The sequence below is a fragment of the Fulmarus glacialis genome, unplaced genomic scaffold (assembly GCF_000690835.1).
Source record: "Fulmarus glacialis isolate BGI_N327 unplaced genomic scaffold, ASM69083v1 Scaffold33929, whole genome shotgun sequence".
Taxonomy (NCBI): Eukaryota; Metazoa; Chordata; class Aves; order Procellariiformes; family Procellariidae; genus Fulmarus; species Fulmarus glacialis.
In genome coordinates, this window is record NW_009233131.1 from 2,401 (window position 1) to 26,429 (window position 24,029).

Consider the following 24,029-nt stretch of genomic DNA (forward strand, 5'->3'; position numbering starts at 1 on the left):
CCTATGCACTCTTTAGAATTAGGAGGAATCTCTTTGTACAGCACCTTCGTACCTTACCTAGCATTATAAGGTCTTGGCCTGTGACTTGGGCTCTGGCTACCAGATCTTGCCTTGTGGTTGTGTATACAGACAAAAGACCCAAGACTTTTTATGGAATCAGGAACATGAAATTAAGGGAACCTAAAATAAGGGCCCAAGAAAATTTTTACAGTAGAAACTGAACTGTGAAGTTTAAGTGTTTTTTGTTGACACTGATGCGAAATGCAGAGGATACGGTAATTGTGTGGTGAACCTCTGTGCAAAAAGGAAAACAGCAGATACTGAGAAGTGCACAGGAAAGAAGGCAGAAGTAATTTCACCATAACCAGAGAAAACACTGTAGTGCCACGCTTGAGAGAGGGAGCTTTCAGGTACAATACTGGCTGAAACACTTGGAATTGTGAACAAAAATTTCTAGGGTTTGAGCCCTGCTCTGTTCAGTGGTGCAGGACTTTATAAATTCCTTTTATTCAAAGAGATTAGATCAAGTAAATACCTGAATATCTCACCAGTTTTGTGTATAAAATAAGTTGATCTCCCTAAATTGGTCAAAAGGGATAAAATATGGTCCTGTTTTATATCTATGGTAATTCGTGTTACAGCAAACCAGTACCTAGCATTCATTGAAAAAGATGTGAAGTATTACCCATTTTCCATTAAACCATAGTCTTTGAAAAGTTACAAATAATGGAAATATTTGCATAGTGTTTCTTTGGTGAACAGAGGAACAGAAGGGCTTAATTACTTAAGACAGTTCTGCTTGGCTACACAGACTCTTTTTTCCCCCTTTTCTAACACAGTTTACAGCTGTGTCTAGTGCTGTGTATGCTGTATTAATTTCCATGTTTCATTCTATTAAAACAACTGTAACATTTTAATATTCTTTCAGTACTGGCTGACATTATGAGGAGCAAAATCTACAGTCCTTACAAATTGAGAAGCACTGCTGTTCTAAAGTTTTTCTAGCATACTTTAAAGGTGATGCCCTTCAGAGTACTGAAGATTTAATTGTGTCTTGGTTACAAGTGTTTAAAGTTTAGACAAAAGACCCTGTCATTGCTGTAGCTGTCAAAGTGCCAACATCTTCAAGATAAAAGCATTCTTTTTTTTTTTTTTTTTTTCCGTTGCCTAATAAGCAGGAGGACTGGATCCAATGTATGCTGGCCATTGCATGTCACTGCTGCCTGCTGGATTTAAAATATGTTGTTTAGTCATCATGGTGTTCAGTAAGTATGAATGTCAGCATGATTGAAGTGTGCAGGGTTTATCTGAACAGTCCAGAAAACTAGAGTTAGTAGAAAAAGATAAAGAAGAGTTCTACAGTGAGGATAATATTCGTGATAGATTTCTAACCTCTGACTTTCTAACCTCCCAACTTGTTGGGATACTTGAATACTCGAATTTTTATCTGTAGTTTATTGTAGGAGGATACTGCATTGTAAGTAGCTTTTGCTCTTTTGAAACAAGAACTAGATTGTTGAATATCGATTATCACTGTCTATTATAATAACTAAAACTGGTAAACAATGAGGAAGGTTTTATTTAAGATGCCAAGTAAGGGGTAGTACTCAAATAAAAAAAGAGGCTTGAAACTTTTTTATTTTGTTGGTCTGATTTGGAAGCAGCCCTATGAGAATGTAGTACAGTCATTTTCTAGTGTGTTCTGTTAATTAAAATTCAGGAGGCATTTTCCTGTTCCCTGGCTTAACTGAAGTTTTTGCTGTGCTTTTGTTCCATATCTGAATAGATGTTGTTGAAAGCCAAAGTGTAAGGGAGAACTTTTCAAAGACGGCATGACTCACTGAACGGTGAGAATATCACAAAGTGTACAGGCAGCTGTGTTCACAGGACTGTTTTAAACTGCCAGTTAACTTTTCAGTTGAAGGTAAGCATGAAGGTTTTTAACTGTTGAAAAATCTGCAGTAATTTAATTCTAATATAAGATACTCCTCAAGGTATTTGAACAAATTGGCAAGCAGTGAGATGAACAAAAAAGGGCTAAGTGAACAAGAGAAATGGTTGATTCTGGGTAAATTAGAAACAGTTTGCTGTAGCGGAGTTGTGAGTATATGAGTTCATTGGAATCATAGTGAAGTCTGTCATTTTAGATACCTGATAAGAAGTGTTAAAATCAAATGGAAGTTAATATCTAAACATGTTTAAATATCTTTTCTGTCCTAGAGTTTAAAAAAAAAAAATAAAAAAAAGCTTTGGATAGAGTTACCCTCAAACTAAACACCTCCAAAAATGGTTCTTAGATCTTGAAATAAAAGTCTATTGAGGTATCATAGATATACAAGCTTTCATTTTGTTGGTATTTATACTGTATTATTGTGAACTGTGGCTATAGGATGTAATTTACTTATTGTATGCAAGTAAGTTGTTAGAATGCTTACATATTTTGAAATGTAAATACAGCTTATTACTAAATATTGCTTTTATTTATTTTATCTTAAATAGGCAAAAACCTAGTTGAGCACTGATCTGAGTATGTGAAGGAACTAAATTATATTTTTGGTCTTTCTTCATAATTTTCATTTCCATTATTGTTACTTAATTGCCTTTGTGAAGTGTTATGACCAGGGAAGAAGGTTACAGAGAAGAATTTAGCTATGACAGGATGCCAACTTTGGAGCGGGGAAAACAAGAGAATGGAAATTATATACCAGATATCAAATCCAGTGACCTTCAGCTATCAAAGAGGCTGCATCCTTGCTTTAGTTACAGAACATGGATCTTTTCTTTGCTGATGGGAGTAAGTACTTTAAATGATACAAAATTTAAAAATGTAGGTGGGGTCTCAGTGCCCAGTAATCTGTTCTGTTTCATATCATTTGGGGACTCAGAATTTCATCACTGATAGTACTGAATATAAATATTTGTACAGAAAGGAGCATACTTAGCAAATTTAGAATGTAACACTTAATTGACTAATGGTATTCTTTGGATAATGCTGCACTTATCAAAGATGATATATGAAGGCTGATTTTTATCTTTAATATTAATCGTAAAGCATAAACAGAGAATAAATGTGGTAGTGGTAAATATCAGCCCATATGTATGTATAAGCAGTGCCTTTTGGTAAAGGATGTAAAGTATCCCGATCATATGCATTCTTTTAACATATTTTTAACTGTTAAAAGTACTTGCCATGATAGCATTTGGGCATTAAAAATATGTATGGTACTTAACTGCCATTCATTTTTCAGTGTTCAATAGTTATGTAGTTATTTGGAAGAATCTTCATGCAGTGAGGTATATACTTGTGTTTCTTACATGAACATCACAGTGATTTGAATTTTTGTGTCACTGCTAGAATCATAGGACACTGATCTTGCATGAACATCATATGCTTCTTCATGTTCTGAGCCAAGTTAATTAAAGTTCATTATAGCAATTAGAATTTGATCTTTTCTTTCTGTCAGCTTGTGTGTTTTGAAGAGTAATTTTTATTAAGAGCTAAAAATGTTTCGCTGTTAATACAGTAATTACTTGTTTTTGCACAGTGAATAAAAGTATTGCCTTATTTTCATGGAAACAGCTGAACATTTTTTCCTTTCTGACAGTCCGCAAAACTTGGATTTCTGTTCAGATGTACTGTTACATAAAAAGAGAGCAAAAGAAGAGCTGGCTTTCTTTGCATTAATTTTTCTCAAACTTAATTGTCAAAAAGGACAACTGTCTTTAATTAGATTTTTCCTTTTTACTGAGTTGTTGTGAATGATTGGAGATACTAATGTTAATGATCATTTGCTGAAGTGGTATTATCAAGAAGCATGAATTTTATGGATAAATGAAAATGCAATTTTATTAATAAACTAATCAAATCCAATTAGATTTTTCTCCCAAGTATTATAGTGGTTAACCTCTCTCAACTCCTCTGAAAGACCAGAAAGGAAAGTTTGTATGCTGAGCAACATAAGTCATAGTCAACAGAACCATCTATTTCAGGGAGCAGTTGCAAACTGTGGAGTGACATCAAAGTGGCTGCTAGTATGGGCTGTTCTTGTGCAGGAACATTCAGTATGCTTCAAGCACAATTTCAAGTTGTCTTCTATAAATACCGTTCTTCCAGTCTGCCAGAATTCTCTGTGTGTGTGCTTATACACACACATATACTATCCTTATTTTCTGTCATTTTTTGACAAGGACTTTTTAAAGACCCCCATAATTTTGTAACGTGAAAAAAATGCCCAAGTAAAACATAAAAGCCATTCTGCCTCTCATCTTCCCCAGCCCCTTCAAAGAAATGCCTACTCAGAGGAATGACAAGCAAAAAGAAAAAATGTTAGTAGAATACACTAATAATTTATTGCTGAGAGTGTAACTCTGATAATTATGAAATAAATGGAATAGTTAGCAAGGGAACAGGAGGAGTTGAATATTTATGGGTGTGCCACTGGACCAAAGCAGAAAGAGAGTTTGGAGGGGGACAGGAATACAGGTGGAAGAAGCTTCATTATTGTATCCTCATACTATTTTTGTTACTGTGTTCTAGTTGGTAATTGCCCAGCTGTCCATATGCTTAATGAATGTTGGTGGAGCCAAGCAGAGAATGCAAAGTAGAGGCTTAGCTGAGGTTTCTGAAACATTTTTACCACTGAACACTGCAATTACCTTTTGAGCATTTTATTAGGTATTTGCCAAGTCAGGACACAATGCTTGTTTCAAACATGATTATATTGTTCAGTAGTAAGTCTTGGTAACCAGCAAAACATCTTCAGAACTCAGCATGTTTTGATATTTTTCTTCAAAATTATGCACACAAAGACGGCATTATTAAATGTTCATCAGTAGCTTAATTTGGAAGGATTTCTATCTGACTAATTGCTTTTTAAAAATAGCTTTATTCATATTAATTTATCTTATTTGTTGCTTTGCAGACTTGCCTCCTTATTACTTCTGGATTTTCACTGTATCTGGGAAATATTTTTCCATCTGAAATGGATTATTTACGTTGTGCAGCAGGTTCAGTAAGCATTCTTAATTATTCGCTGTGGTTGTTTGACAGCAAAATCAATAGTAAATAATTTTGTGGGTTTATTGTCTTTTTATTCTGTCTTTTTACTACTAACTTTCTTCATGGACACTTTAATTCTATTTAACAGTTCATTAACTGGGTTTTCATCCCATGGCTAAGGGAATAACGGTTGTCATAAAAGGCAAGTGGTTTGTGCTACCATTTTCATTAACCAGCTCATCACTGGCATGTAGTAGTTATCTGCATAAACAGTTTGTCTGTGCTTGATTTTAAGAAAATTTGCATTGTTATGTATTTGGGGAATTTCCTGGCTAAATGCTATCAGAATGTATTTCAGATTGTATTTCAAAGTATTACTTTTTCAGTTTATTTTGCCAAAATATCCAAGTACTGAAGCAGACTAACGTTCTCTTGAATATTATTATTTTATTAGTAAAATATGCACTAAAGATGTCTGACATTTTCCGACGTCCAGTATTTTTTACTATATTTGTAGTGACTCTTTTTGTTTTTTACTGTATTATATATGCTTAATCTACACTTTAGATCTATGTGCATAAGATGAGTCTGATGTACTTTGTTCATGGCAAGATTCTGTTCTGTCATTGTTATTTTTGCAACTTGACTTGCAGATTTGTTTTAAATTAGGTGCAAGACTAATGCTTTACTTTAAACAAACAAGTCCCAGGAGTTGCTCTGTGAATGAGTGTCACTTATGTTTCTGCTAGAGGTGTTAGAATAAAGTTGAAGCAGTTTTTGAAGTTAGTATCTTCACTGATGTGTTGTTCTCTGCAACATTAGTGTTAGTTACTGAGATGTCTCTTTTTCTGCCCCAAATGTTGTCTCTTTGAACTTTGCATTTATTGAGAATTTCCAGAGATCTGGTAGATGCATAAGGTTATCTCATCGGGTTTGAATGGCTTGCTGTGGGTAAAGATGTGTGCATTTGGGTGTCTGTACGTGAGCAAGGTGTTACAGCTCCTACTACAGATAATGGAGTCAATATAGTTGACTGTAGAGAATCTAGACTGGAGAGCTGTATAGCCAACTCACCGCTAAGTGCCTAGTTTAGCATGACCTGAATTGCTCTCTAGACTTTTTTAACCATCTTGACTAGTAGTAGGATTCAGTTGCCTAAACATAGTCATGTAGTGTTCTAGAGACTCTAGGGTATCCAGGACATAAAAGGATGTTTTAATTATGTTAAATACAGGTCATTTAGGTGTTAAGGAAGTGCTGCCAAGAATTTTAAATGTTGATATTAATCTAGTTATAGTGGTTCCATTGTTAAGCCATCAGTGTTCAGATGTGTGAAAAGATAATTAGTAAAGAAATGCAGGATTTGTAACACGATTTGTTATTTAACATGGAAACATTTTTAATAATTTTACTTGAGTATATTTTTATTTTGCTTGTTGTAACATTACCTATTTATGTAAAATAGAATTGGATCTGTAATGGTACCATATCCATTGTGGTGGGGAACAGCTAAGGGATAGAGAAATTTGTGAAACTTTTCACTTAAGCATGATTTTTCCATTTAGCTCTGCCCTGAAGTACAGAAACACATTTCCTAGTGAACACAGTGGAGATCCCAGGCACAATTCTTAAAGTGTAATTTGAGTCAACAGATCAGTTTTTACAAAGTTCTTCAGAATTGTATTGAGACTGGCCAAATCTTAGCTTACACAACCATGACTTTGTCCATTTAAAAGAATGTGGAGGCCCAGTTTGGGAGTAGCAGTGTTTTTCTTTTCCTTCTTGAAGATCTCAGGCCTTCTAAAGTTAATTTAAACTAACAAAGGCATGAAATGCCTCATGAAAGACTTTCTTTCTTTCCTTTACTCATCACATTGTGCTGGGTAGCTAGTAAAAACTGAGGGATATGGGAGGCATATTTAAACCTCTTGTAATCCTCAGATGCCGATTGTAATTAATGACGTCAGACAAGAGTGACAGACTTTTCTCAGAGTTTCTGATCTTCTGTTTGTCTAAATTAATTGAGATATGAATTCAGACCAAATAAAATACATGTATAGAAATATATATAAAATTCTTTGTGCAGAATATCCCACTAGTCTTCTCTTTTAATTTTCCCAGTGTATTCCTTCAGCAGTTGTGAGCTTTGCTATAGCAAGGAATAAAATTAATGTGGTAAGTATAAGATTTTATTGGCAATTATATCTTTTTTTTTTCCCTGTGGTTAAAATGAGAGAGAAACCCATTCTGAAACTGTTTTTCAGATACCCAATTTTCAGATTCTGTTTGTCTCTACATTTGCTGTTACAACAACGTGTTTAATTTGGTTTGGATGCAAACTTGTCCTCAATCCATCTGCTATAAATGTAAGTAACTAGGGGGGTGAGGTGGGTGGAGGTCACGTGTAATTACATTGTTGTCAATACCCCAGTATTCCTACTTAGTCTGTGAGGAGACATCATCTAGCAGTAACTGTACTTTTCTGAGTAAGACAGACTGGAAAATTGACATCAGATATGGCTAAAAGACGCACGGTACAGCTAACTTAGAGGAGATTACTATGTCTTCTTGTATTCAAAGTTCAAAAACATGAATTAGATCTTCAAATGTGATACAGTTTGATCAACTGACTATTTTTCTGTTGACTGTAGCAAGTTTTGTTGGTTTTTTTTTGTTTGTTTGTTTGTTTTTTTGAAAGAGCAGGGTCAGAAGAAAAAATTGAAAATGAATTAGTAGCTCATCTGTAGATTAGCCAGTTTTTAGGGTTGAATTGTACTGAAATGAGAAGGTGTCCCACACAGTGCTACTTCTTGGCCATTTCATCATCAGATTAAGTATAATCCTTTCCTGGATCTTGTGTAATGGATAGTTTTTTTTGTGAGGCCACCACGAAAGAAACTTCTGACGAACATTTTTCTTACACACCATCAAAAAAGAGAATGCAGCAGTTACATCATTTGAAGCATACATATTTCATGCTGGGAAAAGTTCACTGGTTTTGAGTCACCACCTTTTAACATCTGTCTTTGGTAGTCTGAGCCAAACAGTAGAACTATAGGGTGGTGTTTTTTTTTTTTTTTTTTTTTGCTATGGTAAAATGTTCTGAGACCTCTATACTACATAAGAATATTACACGTATGAGTAAATAACATAGCAATAGGTATTATTGTTACCATTGATGAATATTCATAATAGACTATCACAGAATAGCAGTACTCAATACAACTACATCATACATTTCACATGAAGGTTAATGACTGCTCTCATGTGCTATTGTTTAGTTCTTCTCCCACTATCATATCAACTGTTGTGATACTAAGAGTTCAGCAGTAATAATGGTTCCCTATAATAATACAGTAGATCTAAATTAGTGTTAGTAACAACAGACCTTTCTAATAGAAAAATAGTGCAGGGACTAGAGTTTGCTTTAGAGTTTGCTATTTTAATAACATTCTGGTTAGCCCCAGATTTCACAGATGTTGAACTTTTAAATTAACTGTGTTCACTTCCTCTTAGAAAGTGCAGTATATTAGGTCAATACTTACAAACCTGCTTTTTAAATTAGGTAACTAGGTCTAGCTTCACGTTTCTGTGCAGCTGGCCCAATTTTCAGAGAGATGGAGTACTGCAGTCAATCAGAGCTGTGAAGATGTAGCACTCTGGACAGTCAGACCACTTGAATTCAAGCAGTACTGGCTTTAGATGTGGGCAGTTTTGCCCTGTGTTTGATGGGACAATGTCATGGCCCCCTGGGTTCTGTGTGTATCTCAGGACAGTTTACACCAGCCAATTCTTTGCACAGCCTTTGCTAGCTTATTGCTAGTGTAGCAGTTCCCTCATGCATTTGCCCCCTCAAGTGTCTTAGGCTGTTGGGGCTGAATGAATTATATACCAGACACCGGGGTACTGCCTTTTGCCTTCCTTTCTTGGTAGAGAGTTCAGATACTAGAAACCAGTCCAAGCATTCTGAGAGAAAACAGCAGAGTTGTGTGGCTGGAGACTACTAGTCCCTCTGCATTCCCTTCCCCTGGTAGATAGGATCACAGCGCTGTTGGGACAGTGGAGGGCTATGTTTGCCCAGGAAAGGTGGGCCCAAGGGACTCATTTTGCCACCACAATAAATAGCTATTTTGTCATGAGTCTCAGTGTGACAAAATTAATTTTGCTTATGTTCTTGAGAAGCTTTGAGCTGGCCCTGTGTGTAAGAGCTTGACTTTAGTTGCATACTTTTGAAGTGAGTAGTTTTTAGATTGCATAAAAATTTGCATTTTCTATTATTAAATATTAACAGCTTTTGTATTTTCAAGGCAGATCAAACCATTTGAAAAAAGAGATTATATTAGACTGGAAAAGCATAAGGGACAAATATTATTTATAACAAGGCAAATTCTGTCTTTGCCAAATTTTAGTTATCTACAATAATATCCACAAGACATCCTTGGTTATGTGGTTTTAATTCTTTTCACTTTCCTATTGCATGTTCATACTATGTTGTTGATCACTGAATAAAGATAAGTCAGGGTAACTGTGTGGGCAAAGCTGGCTCTGAAGCTTTTTTGAACCTTTCTGTCTTAAGAGTTGTTCATGCTGCTGACTTGCTCTCCTCTTTGAAGGATACTGTTTCAGTGAGACAGTCTCCCTGTTTGGCAGCTCACTGACAGCTGTATTCCATTAACCATGTGGTACAAAGAAAATGTAGAATACCATCTCTTTAAGTGTTCTTTCCTCATCGTATTTATTTTCCCTCCCCGTGGGAAGCTGCACAAGAAAATAATACTAGGTCTGATGTGAAATCACTGCCAGTAATTTAAAAGCAGTAAGACTCATAAAAAGGGTAAGTTTATCCAATTAAGACAATTCATATTTAACTCCCTCTCCCCCCCCTTTATAAAGGTAATTCCTCATTAGTGTTACTCATTTTGATGGATAACTCTACAAAATTACTTTAGATAGATAAACGGAATGCAAGATACAAGCCGTGTCCTAGACTGTGACTGTGTGACACCACTCCAGTAGTGTGCAGTTCTGTAGTTAGTATACTATCAACATGAAGGATACGATGTGTAAAAGATGCAAGCTGCGACTGCTGCCACTCTGTTCCTTCCCAGCTCTCAGAGTAGGAAGCCTGATGGACAAAAATGAGTGGAACCTCGTGCATGCTGGCCACTGCAACTTAAAGGGTTCAGATCTTGAACAGAATTCAAATTAACTCCAAATTGAGTACATACATTTATTGTCTCCTTGTGAGTTGAGTGTCTGTACCTCCCTTATGGTTGAGATGATCTAGTCACTGAGACCTTGCAACACAATCTTGTTTGCCTCAGTGTAGATGGCTAAGGCAGGATTCCGAGGCCTGAACTTAGACATCTCTTATTTTAAATGTACTGTGAGATATTCTGCCTGACTGCTGCTTCTACTCTGAATGGGTGAGAATCTCCCATCAGTCCTGTGTCATACATCCCATTCAAGCAGGCACGTCACGTTCAATATGCTTGAGTATTTCAAATGGCACTAGCAGCCGGTATAATTGAACCCTACCTCTAGCGACTGGTTGGTCCAGTAGCTTTTGGGGTTCCCTCTCTTGTCTGTATAGACTAGGTCTCCACTGACAGTAGTGGAAGCCTAGGCAATGTGGGTGCACACAGATACTGGAGTGTAGGTGCTTGATTTGGTTGCCTAACCACAAGCGTGTATCTCCATTAGGTATGTGTTGGCTTGTCCTGCCTCACTCCAGCTGCTGGTCCAAGAGGGCTTCGGTCTCCTTTAGGTCCTCTGTCATTATTTGTCAGACCTGTGCAGATGTCTTGAAACATCTGTAGAGTATCTTAAATTGTGTTAAAAGTATGCATTTAAGGAACTACATTGAACCTTAAATTATTTAATCTTGAAATTAATTCAACCCTTTCATACAGTTTCAGCGAACCACATTTTTAATACCTGGTGCAGGTTGAGAGCAAATTGGATTAAGGTTGTGCTAATCTACTATTTTCTACCCAGTTGCACTTGCATGTTCCTTAGTCATGGAAGAAGATTAGGGACACAGCTTGCTTGGTTCTGTGCATCTGGTGGTAGATTTTATGTGTAGTGGTAGTTGTAGAGATAATTTTCTTTAGTGCTTAGAAAGCTAACATTGAATTTCCCATTGTTACAGATGGTATAAAAAGGTACTTAACTTCTAGCTTTAGCTGTATTTCTGTTTAAAAAATAAAAACAACAAAACCACCCAAACTCCAAAACTGGAAATGAGATATTTTTACTTTGGTCTAGGGGTGTTGAACTGATTTCATGAGTGGAAGGCTCTATCTGATATTCTAGACATGTCATATCAGAAAAAAAATACCGGAAAGATAAAATTAAAAAATCCAATTTATTTCCTGTTACTTTTTCAATTTCTGTTACTTACTTCTTATAACTAGCACTAAATGAGCTAGTCCATCAATGTAGTTACAGTGCTCCTGGACTCAAACTTGTACGTCTGCTTGGCACTGCACTGTATAGCATGGCCTTGCCAGCCCACGTCAGTACCAGCACTATGTGTCAAAACACGTCCAAATCATGGGAATTTCCAGGCTTGATTAAATTGTTCTGCAGGCCACATGTTTGACACCTCTTCTTTTGCCAAATAATGTCTTTATTCTTCATGCTAGCACTTTCCCTAGAAGCTTACCACTGTGACATTTATTGCTGTTTGTGGCTCTAGTACAACTGTACAGTCTGTTGTGTACTGCAAGGCACATAGTTCCAATTATTATTTCCTGAGAAGGATGAATTTCAGTGCCCAAAAAAGCCTCTCAAATCTACCACTTATAATCTTTTTCAAAAAACGTGTGCTGCAAGGTAAGTGTGGGAGAAAAACTGAGATTTGATCATTCACAAAGCAGGTCTGACATGAGGGAACGATGTAATTCTGTTCTTAGTCATTGAACAATGGTTTGCTATAATTGTATAGGTTCTGAATGGAGTCAGGTCTCCCTAACCTTTTGGTGCTTTGCCCAATGGACTAACCACTAAATGTCTTCTTGGGCTGCCAGTGGAAAAACATGGCGCTTTTGAAGACAAGAGAGGGAGATCCACTCTGCCTAACTTGCATGCCTCTAGAAAATGATTCAGCCCATGTAGAGTAGGTATCTACCTCTCTTCATGAGATAATAAGGAAACGAAAAGAAATGTTAAGTAATACATTTATTTGTCTCTTGAACATGAGCAATGGCAGGAGGAATGACAGCATCCATGTTTTTGCACAATAATGTAGTCTGTTAGACCTGGAAGAATTACGAAACCACGAAGAGTGTTCATCAATGCTCTACTAGCCTTAGGTAGAGCACAGAGGTAGGATTCTTGCCCCAGTTGTTTGGATTGTGTTTTCATTCAGCATTAGACATTGTATTGCACCATTTGGATTGCAGCGTAAGGGTTGGGAGCCTGTGGCCCTCCTTCCCTCCCGCGGTGGATTGCCTTAGCCCTTGGGCTAGTCAGGCTTGCTTTTGTTTATCCTGTTTCTGTTCCTGTGAATCTTCCATGATTTGCTGCAGTGTTCTGGTTTCACATGGGAGGTCCTGCAAAATCCAAACGTACCCAGCTATCACCCCCTTGTCATTAAGTGCTCTTCTGGAAGACAGTGATAAAATCTTCAGGCAGAATATTCCCATAAATGAAATAAATGTTTCTTTCGTAGGTTAGGCATTCTGAGTATTATGTAGACAGCTTGTTGTCCTAGAAATTCATCAAGAATCAAGAAAATGGTTAACAAAGTATCTAATTAATAGGTTTATCTAAATGTCACAGAAAATAGACAGACTGCTGGATCCTGCTAGATCCCACCCCCTCCTTTATTTTTAATATGGAAGATGTAACTCATTTATGTCTGGGATTTTACTGACAGATAAATTTCAACTTGATTCTACTTATTCTGCTGGAAATCTTCATGGCAACTACTGTGATCATTTCAGCTAGGTCTACTGAAGACTGCTGTACGAGAAAGAAAGTAGGTACCCCTAAGGATTAAAATTGTATTTTTTTTTGTGTATGTTAAAAAATATTAGATTTTTCCTGTATTACATACGCTGACAAGTTACTGGCGGCTCTAGTATATAACTTCATATTACATGGTAGAACTAGATTTGAACAATAAATAAAAGTACTGTACTAAACACTAATAGCCTCTCCTATCTTTAAGAGTGCCGTGGGCCCTCTACAAAATGACCTGTTGCAATTATACAGCACAGGGTTGTTTGAGTATCTTATGAACAGGCATGGCAAATGTTTTATTTCTCTTTTGTAGAACAAAACTTAATGAGGTATGAAACATTAGAATACTGTGACTTGTATTTATGCAAGCAGTGCCTTTTTGAAGCCTGAGATGGAGAAAGTGTTTGTCATGTATCCCAATTTGGTGGACAATGAATATTGGATTCAGGATTTGGGGCTATAGATAAAATTTTCTTCAGTCACAAGTGCTCTCCCAAATCCCACCCTCATTTTTCTACACCAGTACTTCTTCTAGGTAATAATGAAGCAAACATGCTGTGCCATTTTGTGTTCCAGTGGAAGTATTGCTTGCTAAAGTCATAGAATCATAGAATCATTAAGGTTAGAAAAGACCTCTAAGATCATGGAGTCCAACCATGTAGTGTACTGTCCTCCTTTAGTTACTGTTTATCCACATCAGTAAAATCTGAAAGCTCAGGAAGAAAGTATGTATTTTGAAGGTGGAAGGGGGAGACAAGATGACCATATTTCATTGTTGAACAGTGGTTGTGTAACAGCTAGTCTGGGACTACCTCATTTGTTTTTAATGTGATTGATGTGGTCTGACACTGGTGAACACTGTGGCGTGTCACTGTCAGTTCTGATGGGCCAACCAGACATTGCATGCCACCATTAGAATCTGTAACAGGTTGTACAGGATATTAGAAATAAATGTATTGCTTTGTGTGTTTTTTTATCATGATTTTTTATTCCCCTCTAGAATACTGCATATGACAGTACCATCATTTTGAGCAATGTCAGCTTTCCTACTCGAATTCTGAAGTCATACTCAGTAAGAAAAGCATTGTTTTCTTTCATTAAATCAATTTGTTCTTTCATCTTTCTAAGTGCTAAGCTTCTTTAAAGCCAGGAAGAGATCAGAGTAGGTAAGAGCTGAAAGAATAAAGACAGAAATGAGAGATACATCTTAAAATGGTTCCTTTAGAATATTGCAAGATAAATGATAACTGCCATATCTAATATGAAGAAGACTACTTAATGACTTGGGGATAAATAGTGTAAACTGAACTGTTGTTCCATAGAGCTAATGAATGAGAGCATAAATATGTATAATGAAGCTGATCTTGTTTTCACTTAAGCCAGCTGGAATTTTGCCATATTTTAAATCTGAAAAACATTGACTTCATGCATAGCTAACAGCATAAATGCATTTTTTTCCTTCCAGTGAGTTCCTTTCTATATGCAAATAGGAAATTTGGTGTTCAAATACACTGTTTATAATTTGTGTGCTCTTCTTTGTTTTAGGTAATTGAGGTGATTATTGGAATTTCATCAGTATTTGGTGGAATAATTGCTTTGAATATGGATGTTCTAGTCTCAGGTCCATATCTTTCAGTAACATTCTTTTGGATCTTAGTTGCTGTAAGTAATGCAAAATGAAGGCACTCTTTTAAAACAATGTCTTTGATTTTTAAAAAATTTTTTAATTTTTTTTTTTTTTTCATTTTTCCCCCCTCCTTATTGGAATATTTATTTGGCCCTAATACTAATTGGCAATTGCTGCTTAGCAAATAAATTAGCGCTTCAATATACTTAATATATTTATGCAATATGCTTGTTCTATTTGGATTTACAGTACTTCGGTTCTTATAAAATGTTCTGATACGTTTTCAGTCCTCAGTTCAGTACAATGGAAATGAGTAAAAAACCAAGGGTATTAGAAGTGAGGTGTTTTGTCAAACAAGTCCTAGGTTTTAGGATATTTCAGGCTGCAAAATAAAAAGTGGAGTTTAGTTTCAGCGTGGTAGAATCCTTAGAACATCATCTTTAGCTTGTCAGCCTTAACTGTCTTAAAAGCCTGAGACTGTGATTGGTAACCTTTGTCACTAATAACAGCCCGTACCTAGGAGCTCTGGATTCATAAAGGATGCTGTGCTACCCTGCTTGCCACGAATTGAACCAGTTGAGAAAGAAGACAATGAACATTAGATTTATAGCTACTATGTCTGGAAAACCCCTCAGCATGAAGTGGAAAAAGATCATAAATGCGTTTTTCAGCATTCAAAATTCACAGAGTTCAGTAGGGTTCATTAGGTTTTTATGTAGAAGTGTCAAGTTTTCAGGATAATCATATTTAAGTATGTGTAGGTTTAATAAATGATACTCATTACATGCAAGTTAAATGAAGATTAGTTTTATCTCCATTTGACTAATTGATTCCTAATGCTGTCCTAATAAGTCTATATAGTTTTACCTTCTCAGGAAGTGTAGGATGTGATCTGTGACTAGTGGGAATCACTGTAACTCAATTGTAATTTGTGTAGTTTTCAAGTAGGTAAAAATTTATTTTGTTACGCTTTTTTGTTTAGTGCTTTCCAAGTGCTATTGCAAGTCACGTAGCTGCTGAATATCCAAGTAAATGTCTGGTAAGTGTGTAAAATTCTTGGATTTTGTCATTAGAGTGGAATAATGCTAAGAAAGCCTGCCTGTGATAGTGGGCACTACTGATATTTGCTCACGTGTGTTTTGTAACTTCTACAAAATGTGACAGAAACATGCAGTATGAGTGTAAGCTGATATTCCTGAAAACAAATCCAGTAGGTCCTTTGGAGACTTAATTCCATCAATTCTAGAAAAGAATTCAAAAGACTGTTTGTTGGGTTTTTTGTACTGGTACCTTGGGAATGGATATTACTATAGGAAAATGACATACCTCATACGGTGTACCCAGAACTGCTTTCACGCTCCTGGGCTGAAGTCCTTTCTGTTCCATTCTCCTTTCATGTGAGCTGTGGTTTCTGAAGGAAGAAAATTCGGTGTGCAGCCTGCACTGGACCTAGAACCTATTTTAAACAAACTCCTCATCTGCATGACTAGCAACAAGGACTAAGAATATTCAGTAGAGTGCATTTATTCCTTGACTGTCCCAGATGTGTAGTTAAGCCTCCTTAAAACATCTGTTCTAAGTTACAGTCATGCAACCATATTTAAGTCAGTAATGATGCATGACCACAACTGAAGTCAGAATTTGATCCTGTAGGATGATATTTGAATGAAAACTGGGCTGCTATTGTATTGAAATAAATTTGCCTCAAAGCACTCAAATTTATTTGCATAGTTATTTTAGGTTGTAAGTCTGCAATATCTGCTGTTAATTCTTATTATTTCATACAAACTGAAGAATAAATGATACTTCTATACTGGCTCTCTAAATTGGGTATTGCTTCCTCTATCTGCATATGAAAGTCACTTTTAAAATCAAACAAAACCCCCATCATCCATATTAAATGGAAAGTGAATTACAAACCAACAGTGTTTTGGCCAGGAAACTTAATTTATTCAAAGCTTGCTTCTGTATCTCCAGTGTGGATGGCTCTTAATATTTCTCTCATATGTGTAATCTTACAGACTTTTACATACTTTTGTTACACTTACTTCAAGGAGATATAGCTCACAAACCAAGGTGTTAACTTGTTTTTATTCTTATTTAACATTTATTATCTTATTTTTTAGATTGAGGTCCTGATTGCCATTAGCAGTGTTATCTCTCCATTGTTGTTCACAGCTTCTGCATACTTATCCTTCAGTATCATGCAAGTTGTTGACATCTTTAAAAATTATCCACCTGCTGTTAAAGTATGTATTTTTATGCAATTGAAAAATTAACATCTACCTATTACAGTAGCAACACAAGAATTAATTAGGAAATAAAAGAAGACAAGGTACTGCATTATAAAGATTGAATAAAATATTATAGAAATTATTCAAAAACTCTTATTTGACTAATGGTATAATTTTAAGTGCGTTAAATCTGTTGCTACCCTGGCATTATAGTTTAAAAACAATGCGATATTATTCTAAAGAATAAGTAAAAATAGTATGTAATATGCTAGACTCCTTGAGGTTTTTATAAATTTGTAGTATATAAATTAAAATTCTAGGTTTACTTGAAGAATACATTTTTCTGTTTCTTAGGATGTCTACCAACAGGTGGCATGTTGGTATTGTAAATTCACACCTGGAGTCATTCAAAGCCTGGATTGGGGCAGAGAAGAAAAAAGTTTGCAAATCTTAAAGCATTTCAATATGAAGTGTTACCAGTGCATTGCTGAAGAGCTTTCTAGGGCTTTGCCATCAAAGTGTTTAGCAACCTGTGATGATGTTCAAAGAACTATTTATGGGGATTAAAATAGTGTCGATAAGAGTCTTGGCTCTTAGTACCCACTCATCCTTAAGTAGTCTTGTAATTTTAGAAGAAGAGAGCGAAAATATTTATTAAACTGAGATCTTAGGAACTGGAAAACCAGCTTTTGAGTATGTGATCCTGTTCTGATACTGGAGGAGCATAGTGTGTGGTTGGACCTCAGGAAGTGGCCAAGGCTTACATGCTCCCTTTAAGTGGCTTCTCCAGTCGCACATGTTGGAGACAGAAGACTGGACTGTCTAGGTGGTTGGTGTCACCCTGTAGAGCATTTCTCACATTCTTATGCTACTTTGTGTCTGGATGCAGCCAGAGTGGGCTACTCTGCAAAGGAGGGTGAACGATGGAGTGTAAGGTGACAGCAAGGCAGACAAGGACAGTGACCTCATTGGCAAGGGGTGCAGTCCTACAGTACCCAAAAAAAGAAACAAGCAGGTCTGGCCATGGTAACCAGGTTCAGCCAATAGTTCAGTGATTGCCAGACAAGTCCATAGTAATGAGGCAGATCCAAGGTCAGCCAGGAATTCAAGTCAGCAGGGCAAGGTCAGAGCCAGCAAGGCCCAGGCGTAGCTGTGACATTGGTCAGGTCAGAACCAGCAGTGAGGCTCTATATTCTAGAGGTTGGTTTCCTCGATTCTGTTCTATTTCTAGAGGAAAAGATAATTTGGCAAATTAACATTTTGTTAAAAATTATCAATCTGTTCTACTTTGAGCAAACTCAGGCACTCAAATTTTAATTGAAGCTTCATGCTGAAATAAACTGTAAATTATAATTTGAGTTAAAAAATGAAACCTAGATACAAATCTCAAGGGGTGGGAATGGCAGAAAATACTTTATTCAAGTAGTTAACATATTTAATGTCTCTATTTTCAGCAATCTTATGATGTACTCCTGTTGCTTCTGATGTTGATGCTGCTAATTCAGGCATGCCTTACTATTGGAACTGTAATACAGTGTGTAAATTACAAGACAAAAATGAAACTACATGATTCATCATGGACAGCATCACAGGTTAAAAAACAGGAATATAAAACAACAGAGGTATGTATTTATACCCATTATAAAATTTAAAAATCTGTATTAAAAACATATTTTTTGTAATGTTTTGTTTTACCTAATTCAGATCACAGTTAAAAGCTGCTCTGTAAAACTGTAAAGGTGTTAATGCACTGGTGAATTTTGTAATAAAGAAACAATATTTTGCTGCTTAAATGATAACTGGGGCATGACAGACTCAATATCTGTAAATCTGTTAAGATTTAAGAGAAAAACAGTTGTAAAGTTAAAGTCCCCTTTTGTTCTTGTTTGTACAGGAGGTTCATCATTGTACTAAGATAAAACGATAGTCCTACTGTCCTACTCCCCAGGATGCACATCTATAATTGCTATTTATATGTCAGAATGAAGTTACAGAAAAGATGATGGGCCTTGCATGACCATGTTCTGATAATGAGATAGCCATCTATTAAGAAAGGAATGGATTTAACCCTTTCAATGCGAGCAGAAGTTTTGGGCTATGGAATAAGAGTACTCAGTATAGTTGTACTTTTCCAAGGCCTGCTGTGGGGGAGTGAATTTACTAAGCCGAGTTAGTTCTCTTAAGTTCCCTGAACTGCGAATGGGAAGAGTTAAAAATCTGGAGCATAGGAACAACAATGGTGAGTGAGTGGCTACCTGTGCCGGACAGTATGAAGAAGTGTGCAGAGGAGGGTGCCTGAAATCCTAGGTCTCTCCATGTCCTAACTACACTATCAAAGTTGGTTATAAAGATTGGAATTGATATTTTCCTCCATTTCCCTCCTGCACTTAAAAGTTCAAGCTATCCTTTCAGATGCAGATTTGGCACATACTTTTTTTAGAGCATGGTGATGCCAGTATTACTGTTGCCACTTTTCATATAGTCATTCAGGGTTAGAGTGCTATTTCAGGGACTGGGGGAACCCAGCTTTCTTCAGCCTGCGTATGTTAACTACATCCATCTCCTAGCACAGCACTGTAGCCCTTAGGCTTTCCTCATCTCTGCTTTACAGAGCAAAGTGCTGTGTCCTTAAAGACTAGGAGAGAGTAACTCACATTAGCTGGATGCTTACTGCATGGCCCACCACTAGAAAGAGAGTGTGCTGGATTCAGACCCTGCTCTAGAGTGAGCATCTGCATTGGACCAGCACAGAAAGCATTGGGAGCAGGGACTGAAATTCAGTCAAGTCATTACACAGCTGGTATGGAAAGTGCAAGCTGTGGATTTATGTCTCCTCAGGCTGCTGAGGGCATTCAGTGTAGGTTCCTTATTTTCTGGATCTGTGTCCTGAGAGTTATGTTCTGTATAAAAGATGAAGCACAGCAGCACTTCCGCTGCTGCAAGTCACATTTTGGAGCATGGCTAAACAGATCTCTTCCGGGGATTATTTACATAAGTATGCCTAGTTTGTGAGTAACTGAGAAATTAGGTGCGAGTTAAATGCTAAAATGAGCACTTTGTCCAGAAAAGCAACACCTTTTTGCTTACCTTTTAGTATTTAAACACATGAATAATGTTACAGTTGAAGTTGTAGGCCCCTTTGGCTTCTCAGAAGTCTGTGTTCTTAGGCAAGACCTTAGTTTGCTTACATGTATGTAGATAAATCTTGCTTCAGTTGCACTATAGGGGGCTACTTCTGGCTTTGGGTTTAGAGATTCAGATGCTAGGGCTTTCAGTCACATTTTGGCAAAAATCTTGAAAAAATGTCCTAAGTAATATGTTTAAAATAGGAACTTGGCCAAGTTTCTTTGACCCAAATGTCTCAAGTATTATACAATTTACACTATTATATTTTATATCATAAATGTATACTATACAATATACAAAACTATACCATTTACAATGTATAGAATATTTTAATAGCTCAGTCTGTAACTATTCATGTTTATGTTCTCCTAGATTCTCTCAGATATTTATTTGCTTGAACTTCAGTTTTTAACCAAAACATTGTTTCACTGTTTCCATTTGTCTGAAATTTGTTTACTTTTAGGTTTCCAATAATACCTTAAAGGATTTTGATAAAGACAAGGCCTGGAAAGCAGTTGTGGTGCAGATGGCTCAGTAGTTTGGATTCTGCAAATGCAGCCAATACAGTACAATCCCATACAGTAAATCAACTGTTTGAATTAAGGCTTAAAAACTTTTCAGTTTATAAACAGTAATATAGTTACAGCAGTAGGAGCCAAGGAATAACACAGTAAATAATGTGCCTTTCTAATAATTTTGAAATATATTGATAATATTGTTAACACATCTGTCTTTTCTGTTGTTGTCTGTATTCTAGTGTTGCTTTAGAAGGTACCTTTAGGAAAAAGGTAATGAGTCACATGGATTTATGCTGATGGCAAAGTAAAATATGACAATATGTAGTAGGCTTCATGTATTTGCAAGAGATGGTTATAACTGCAGTTATGCAGTCAGTGTAACTGATAAATGCTTTTGTAAAGTTATGAGTACAAGTCATAATTGATATTTTTGCTTATACTTCACTTTTGTAGGAGTTGTAAAGTTATTTTGCATCTCATTGCTTTTATATAAATAAAAGTCTTTATTATGTGGAAACTCAAGAATGTGGATTGACATTCTAATTGGAGAGGTGAAAACAGAGTATTTTTTCCCATTAAGCTTTCATTTCTGGACTGTTAAAGGGGGAAGGGGCTTTTTCTGAGTGGCCAGGCACAAAATCTACTAGCCAAAGCAAAAAAAATAACAAAACCAGAAGCAATCAGCCAAATAACAGGAGAAACTAATGATATTAAAAAAGTTTTTTCACATACGAAAATGTGTTTTTAGGTATATTACTTTTCATTTATTTATTTTGCTAACTGTCTTTAAAAATTACAGAACCTAGCTGCCTTTAAACAAGGGATATCCCCCATACAGATTGCCTTTTCCTCCTAGCTGAATTATGTGTATGATCGTGTAGATTTTGAACACTGTAAGAATTTCCATGTTAATAGGCTTTTTGGTGTAACTAGGGAGATAATTGCTGACGAGGTGGTGGGGTTTTTATTGTTTTTCTGTTTTTTTTGTTTTATTGTTGGTTTTTGAAAGGTTCTAGACTTCGACGTTCATTCTTTTTTAATCTGAAATAACCCAAATCATTTGTTCAGAGCATGCTGCAAAGCTTACCTCTTTGCTTTTGGGGAGGGGAAATAGAGAGAAAGGTATGTACAGTGCGGAGCCCTTCAGGTATGCTAGCTTGTTTTCTTTTGGTTTTGGGAAAGCTGATAATTATTATGGCATTTTAATACATAGAGAATACTCTTTCAAGTTTAGAGCAGTGCTTCTTAAGAGCATGTATACAGCAACCTGTTCACCTAAAATAATGTGTTTTTTTGGTCCAGACTAATACATCAACGGCCAGAGGATGCAGCTGCTTTTTCCTTAAATATTGCCAAATCTCATACCTCTCCTGGTGGTACTTGTGTAAACATTGTCTCAACAATGCAGATAAATTATTATTTATGTGCTACAATCTTAGATTTTTATAAATAGAAAAAGTTAGTTTTCGATTGAACACTATTTTTTGAAAGTCACCAAGAAATAGTGACAGTTCTACCTAAAAATAAACATTGAAACAACTTTCTAAATCTCATGCATGGATTGAAACTGGACAAAGACTGTAGATAGTGTAGAAGTTCTTCATGAATCACTGTAAAGTGAAAATGTAGATTCATATGTGTAATGTTGTGAATGTATCGTAACGGTTTGCTTTCTTTTACATGGTAACATATTTGCCTTCGTTTAACTGAATCTGTATCTTCAAGAGATAATCTGTATCTTCCTGTCAAATGATTATTGGCTTTGGTTATTTAGAAGATTAGATGTAAGTAGATACTACTTTTATTATTGACCTTGGTTGGAAAAGAAATTAAAGGAAGTTGCACATTCTGAAGGAATTTCCTTTCAACAAAATGCTTATACTAACAAGGCGGTGAGGGTCTTTAACCTCCTTTTGAGTCAAACCATTTGAGGTGCTCTCCTCCAAACAGTAGGAGCCTTTTAAACAGCTACTGATTTTCGGTCTGCTGTCAGGAGTGCCTAGGAAGAGCCTAATGATGGGATATAATAATGGATATTTACCTTTCTTTTGGGGAACTAAAGTATTTCAATAAGAGGTGAAGAAAATAGCATTCATCAAAAAGAAAGAGGAAAACTAAATAGGCTAAACAGATTGATTACGTTAGAATTTGGATTGACCCTGAAGTAATGGTTGAGATATATGACTGTATCTAAGGTTTTTTAGTCATCTTAGATTAACAAGGGGAAGGAATAGATGGGAATAAAAAAAGAGGTCGTCATAGAGCTACCAGCCATGGATTCTGCTTTCCAGTGAAGACGAACACTGCTGGGCTCCCTGCCTGGCCACGGCTCCCTTCCTGCCCTGTTCACCACAGCAGGGATTGCACAGTCTGCCAGGTGCCAGGACTTTTCCCTGCACACCTAGTAAACTAGGAGCCCCAGTATGGATACCTCTCTGGAGTCTGAATTTTCTTACCCCATGCAAGAAAGAAAATCATGGAGGTAAGAGGCAGGCTTTTAAAACCATAATTAACGTAGGGCTGGCTGTTGACATGAAAATCCTTTCTCAGACAGAGAAGGCTTCACTGTAAATCTCACTGTGGGTAAATGCTTTTGTAATTCAAAGCAACACCCCCTGTGGCCCCTGCTACTGTCAGCCCTTCTTTGCCAAGTGCTTTTGTGTGTGGATGTTTGACACAGAGTAAATCTTGATTGCTTTTAACTTTAATTAGGGTGTGCTGGTAGATGATCCATTTCCACAGCACAGCTGGGAAGCCCCTGTTCAAGGGACAAAAATCATAGCTCTCTCTGAGGTCAGCTTGGTGAGATAACAGTGTGTGTCGTGCTATATGGGTTTCTGCTTGGAACGGGGTGGAGAGTGCCCTTTCCTGCCTTGCTGGGTTTCAGCAGAATTAATGCCATAGGCTACTGCTTAGCTTATACCAGGAGTTAGGGTCCTAGCTTAAAAGAAAAAAAATAGCCCTAGGTAAAATAAACAAACAAATCTGGCTGAAGCATCTTCTGAAAAAAATAAAATTGTGTGTACCTGGTACATGAATCCTTCCTCAGCTACCAATTTAGCTAGGAGAAGTGAGGAAAGCAGAAGGGGAGAACTGCAGTTTTATGAGCATTTTTTAATCCTCTCTGCTCCTGCAGGCAAATTTTTTTGTAGCATTTCACCAGGACCAAGAATGCACAGGTAACAATTGGTATATTTTTTTGTTGTTGTTTTTATTAATAACCTGCCTTATAAGAACAGACAGGTGAGGAGCAAAACTGCAGTCAGGATCCAATTTATCAAGTCTCGCCTTTGGTGCTTCTATCTACTGTTTTTCTGTTAAGACCAGTGCCTAGTTATGCTTAGAAAAGCAGTATGTAGTTCCGTTGGACCTGAGCTCCTGTTGTGAACCTGGGCTTAAAACACCTTAGGTGCTCAACTAGACAAGAGATCTGGAAGAAGTGGTACACTGCCTACCCTACAACAGGAATACAGACCTCTCTTTGTATCCAGAAATGTCTCTGTGTCAAATGGACTGTGCATATGTGTTTTCTTTGCTGGGTAAAAAACTGGCTGGAT

The 24,029-nt window shown here is 36.6% G+C and overlaps 1 protein-coding gene across 1 annotated transcript; it reads left to right on the forward strand.

Annotated features, from left to right (window-relative positions):
• The first annotated feature begins 1,876 nt into the window (after window positions 1-1,876).
• Window positions 1,877-20,994, forward strand: MLC1 (megalencephalic leukoencephalopathy with subcortical cysts 1). Its single transcript, XM_009585221.1, has 12 exons — window positions 1,877-1,924; window positions 2,611-2,794; window positions 4,923-5,012; window positions 7,121-7,174; window positions 7,264-7,365; window positions 12,882-12,983; window positions 13,968-14,039; window positions 14,513-14,629; window positions 15,577-15,633; window positions 16,721-16,843; window positions 18,283-18,450; window positions 20,418-20,994. The coding sequence occupies exons 2-12, from the start codon at window positions 2,615-2,617 to the stop codon at window positions 20,490-20,492; spliced, it is 1,140 nt and encodes a 379-aa protein (XP_009583516.1). The 5' UTR covers window positions 1,877-1,924; window positions 2,611-2,614; the 3' UTR covers window positions 20,493-20,994.
• Window positions 20,995-24,029: the final 3,035 nt, after the last annotated feature.

What these genes read in the sequence shown, in the direction of transcription:
- MLC1 (XM_009585221.1), top strand. Translation starts at nt 2,615, where the DNA reads ATGACCAGGGAAGAAGGTTACAGAGAAGAATTTAGCTATGACAGGATG. An exon ending in TCTTTTCTTTGCTGATGGGA is followed by an intron (nt 2,795 to 4,922) that starts GTAAGTACTTTA and finishes GTTGCTTTGCAG; the next exon opens with ACTTGCCTCCTTATTACTTC. An exon ending in TCTTTTGGATCTTAGTTGCT is followed by an intron (nt 14,630 to 15,576) that starts GTAAGTAATGCA and finishes TTTTTTGTTTAG; the next exon opens with TGCTTTCCAAGTGCTATTGC.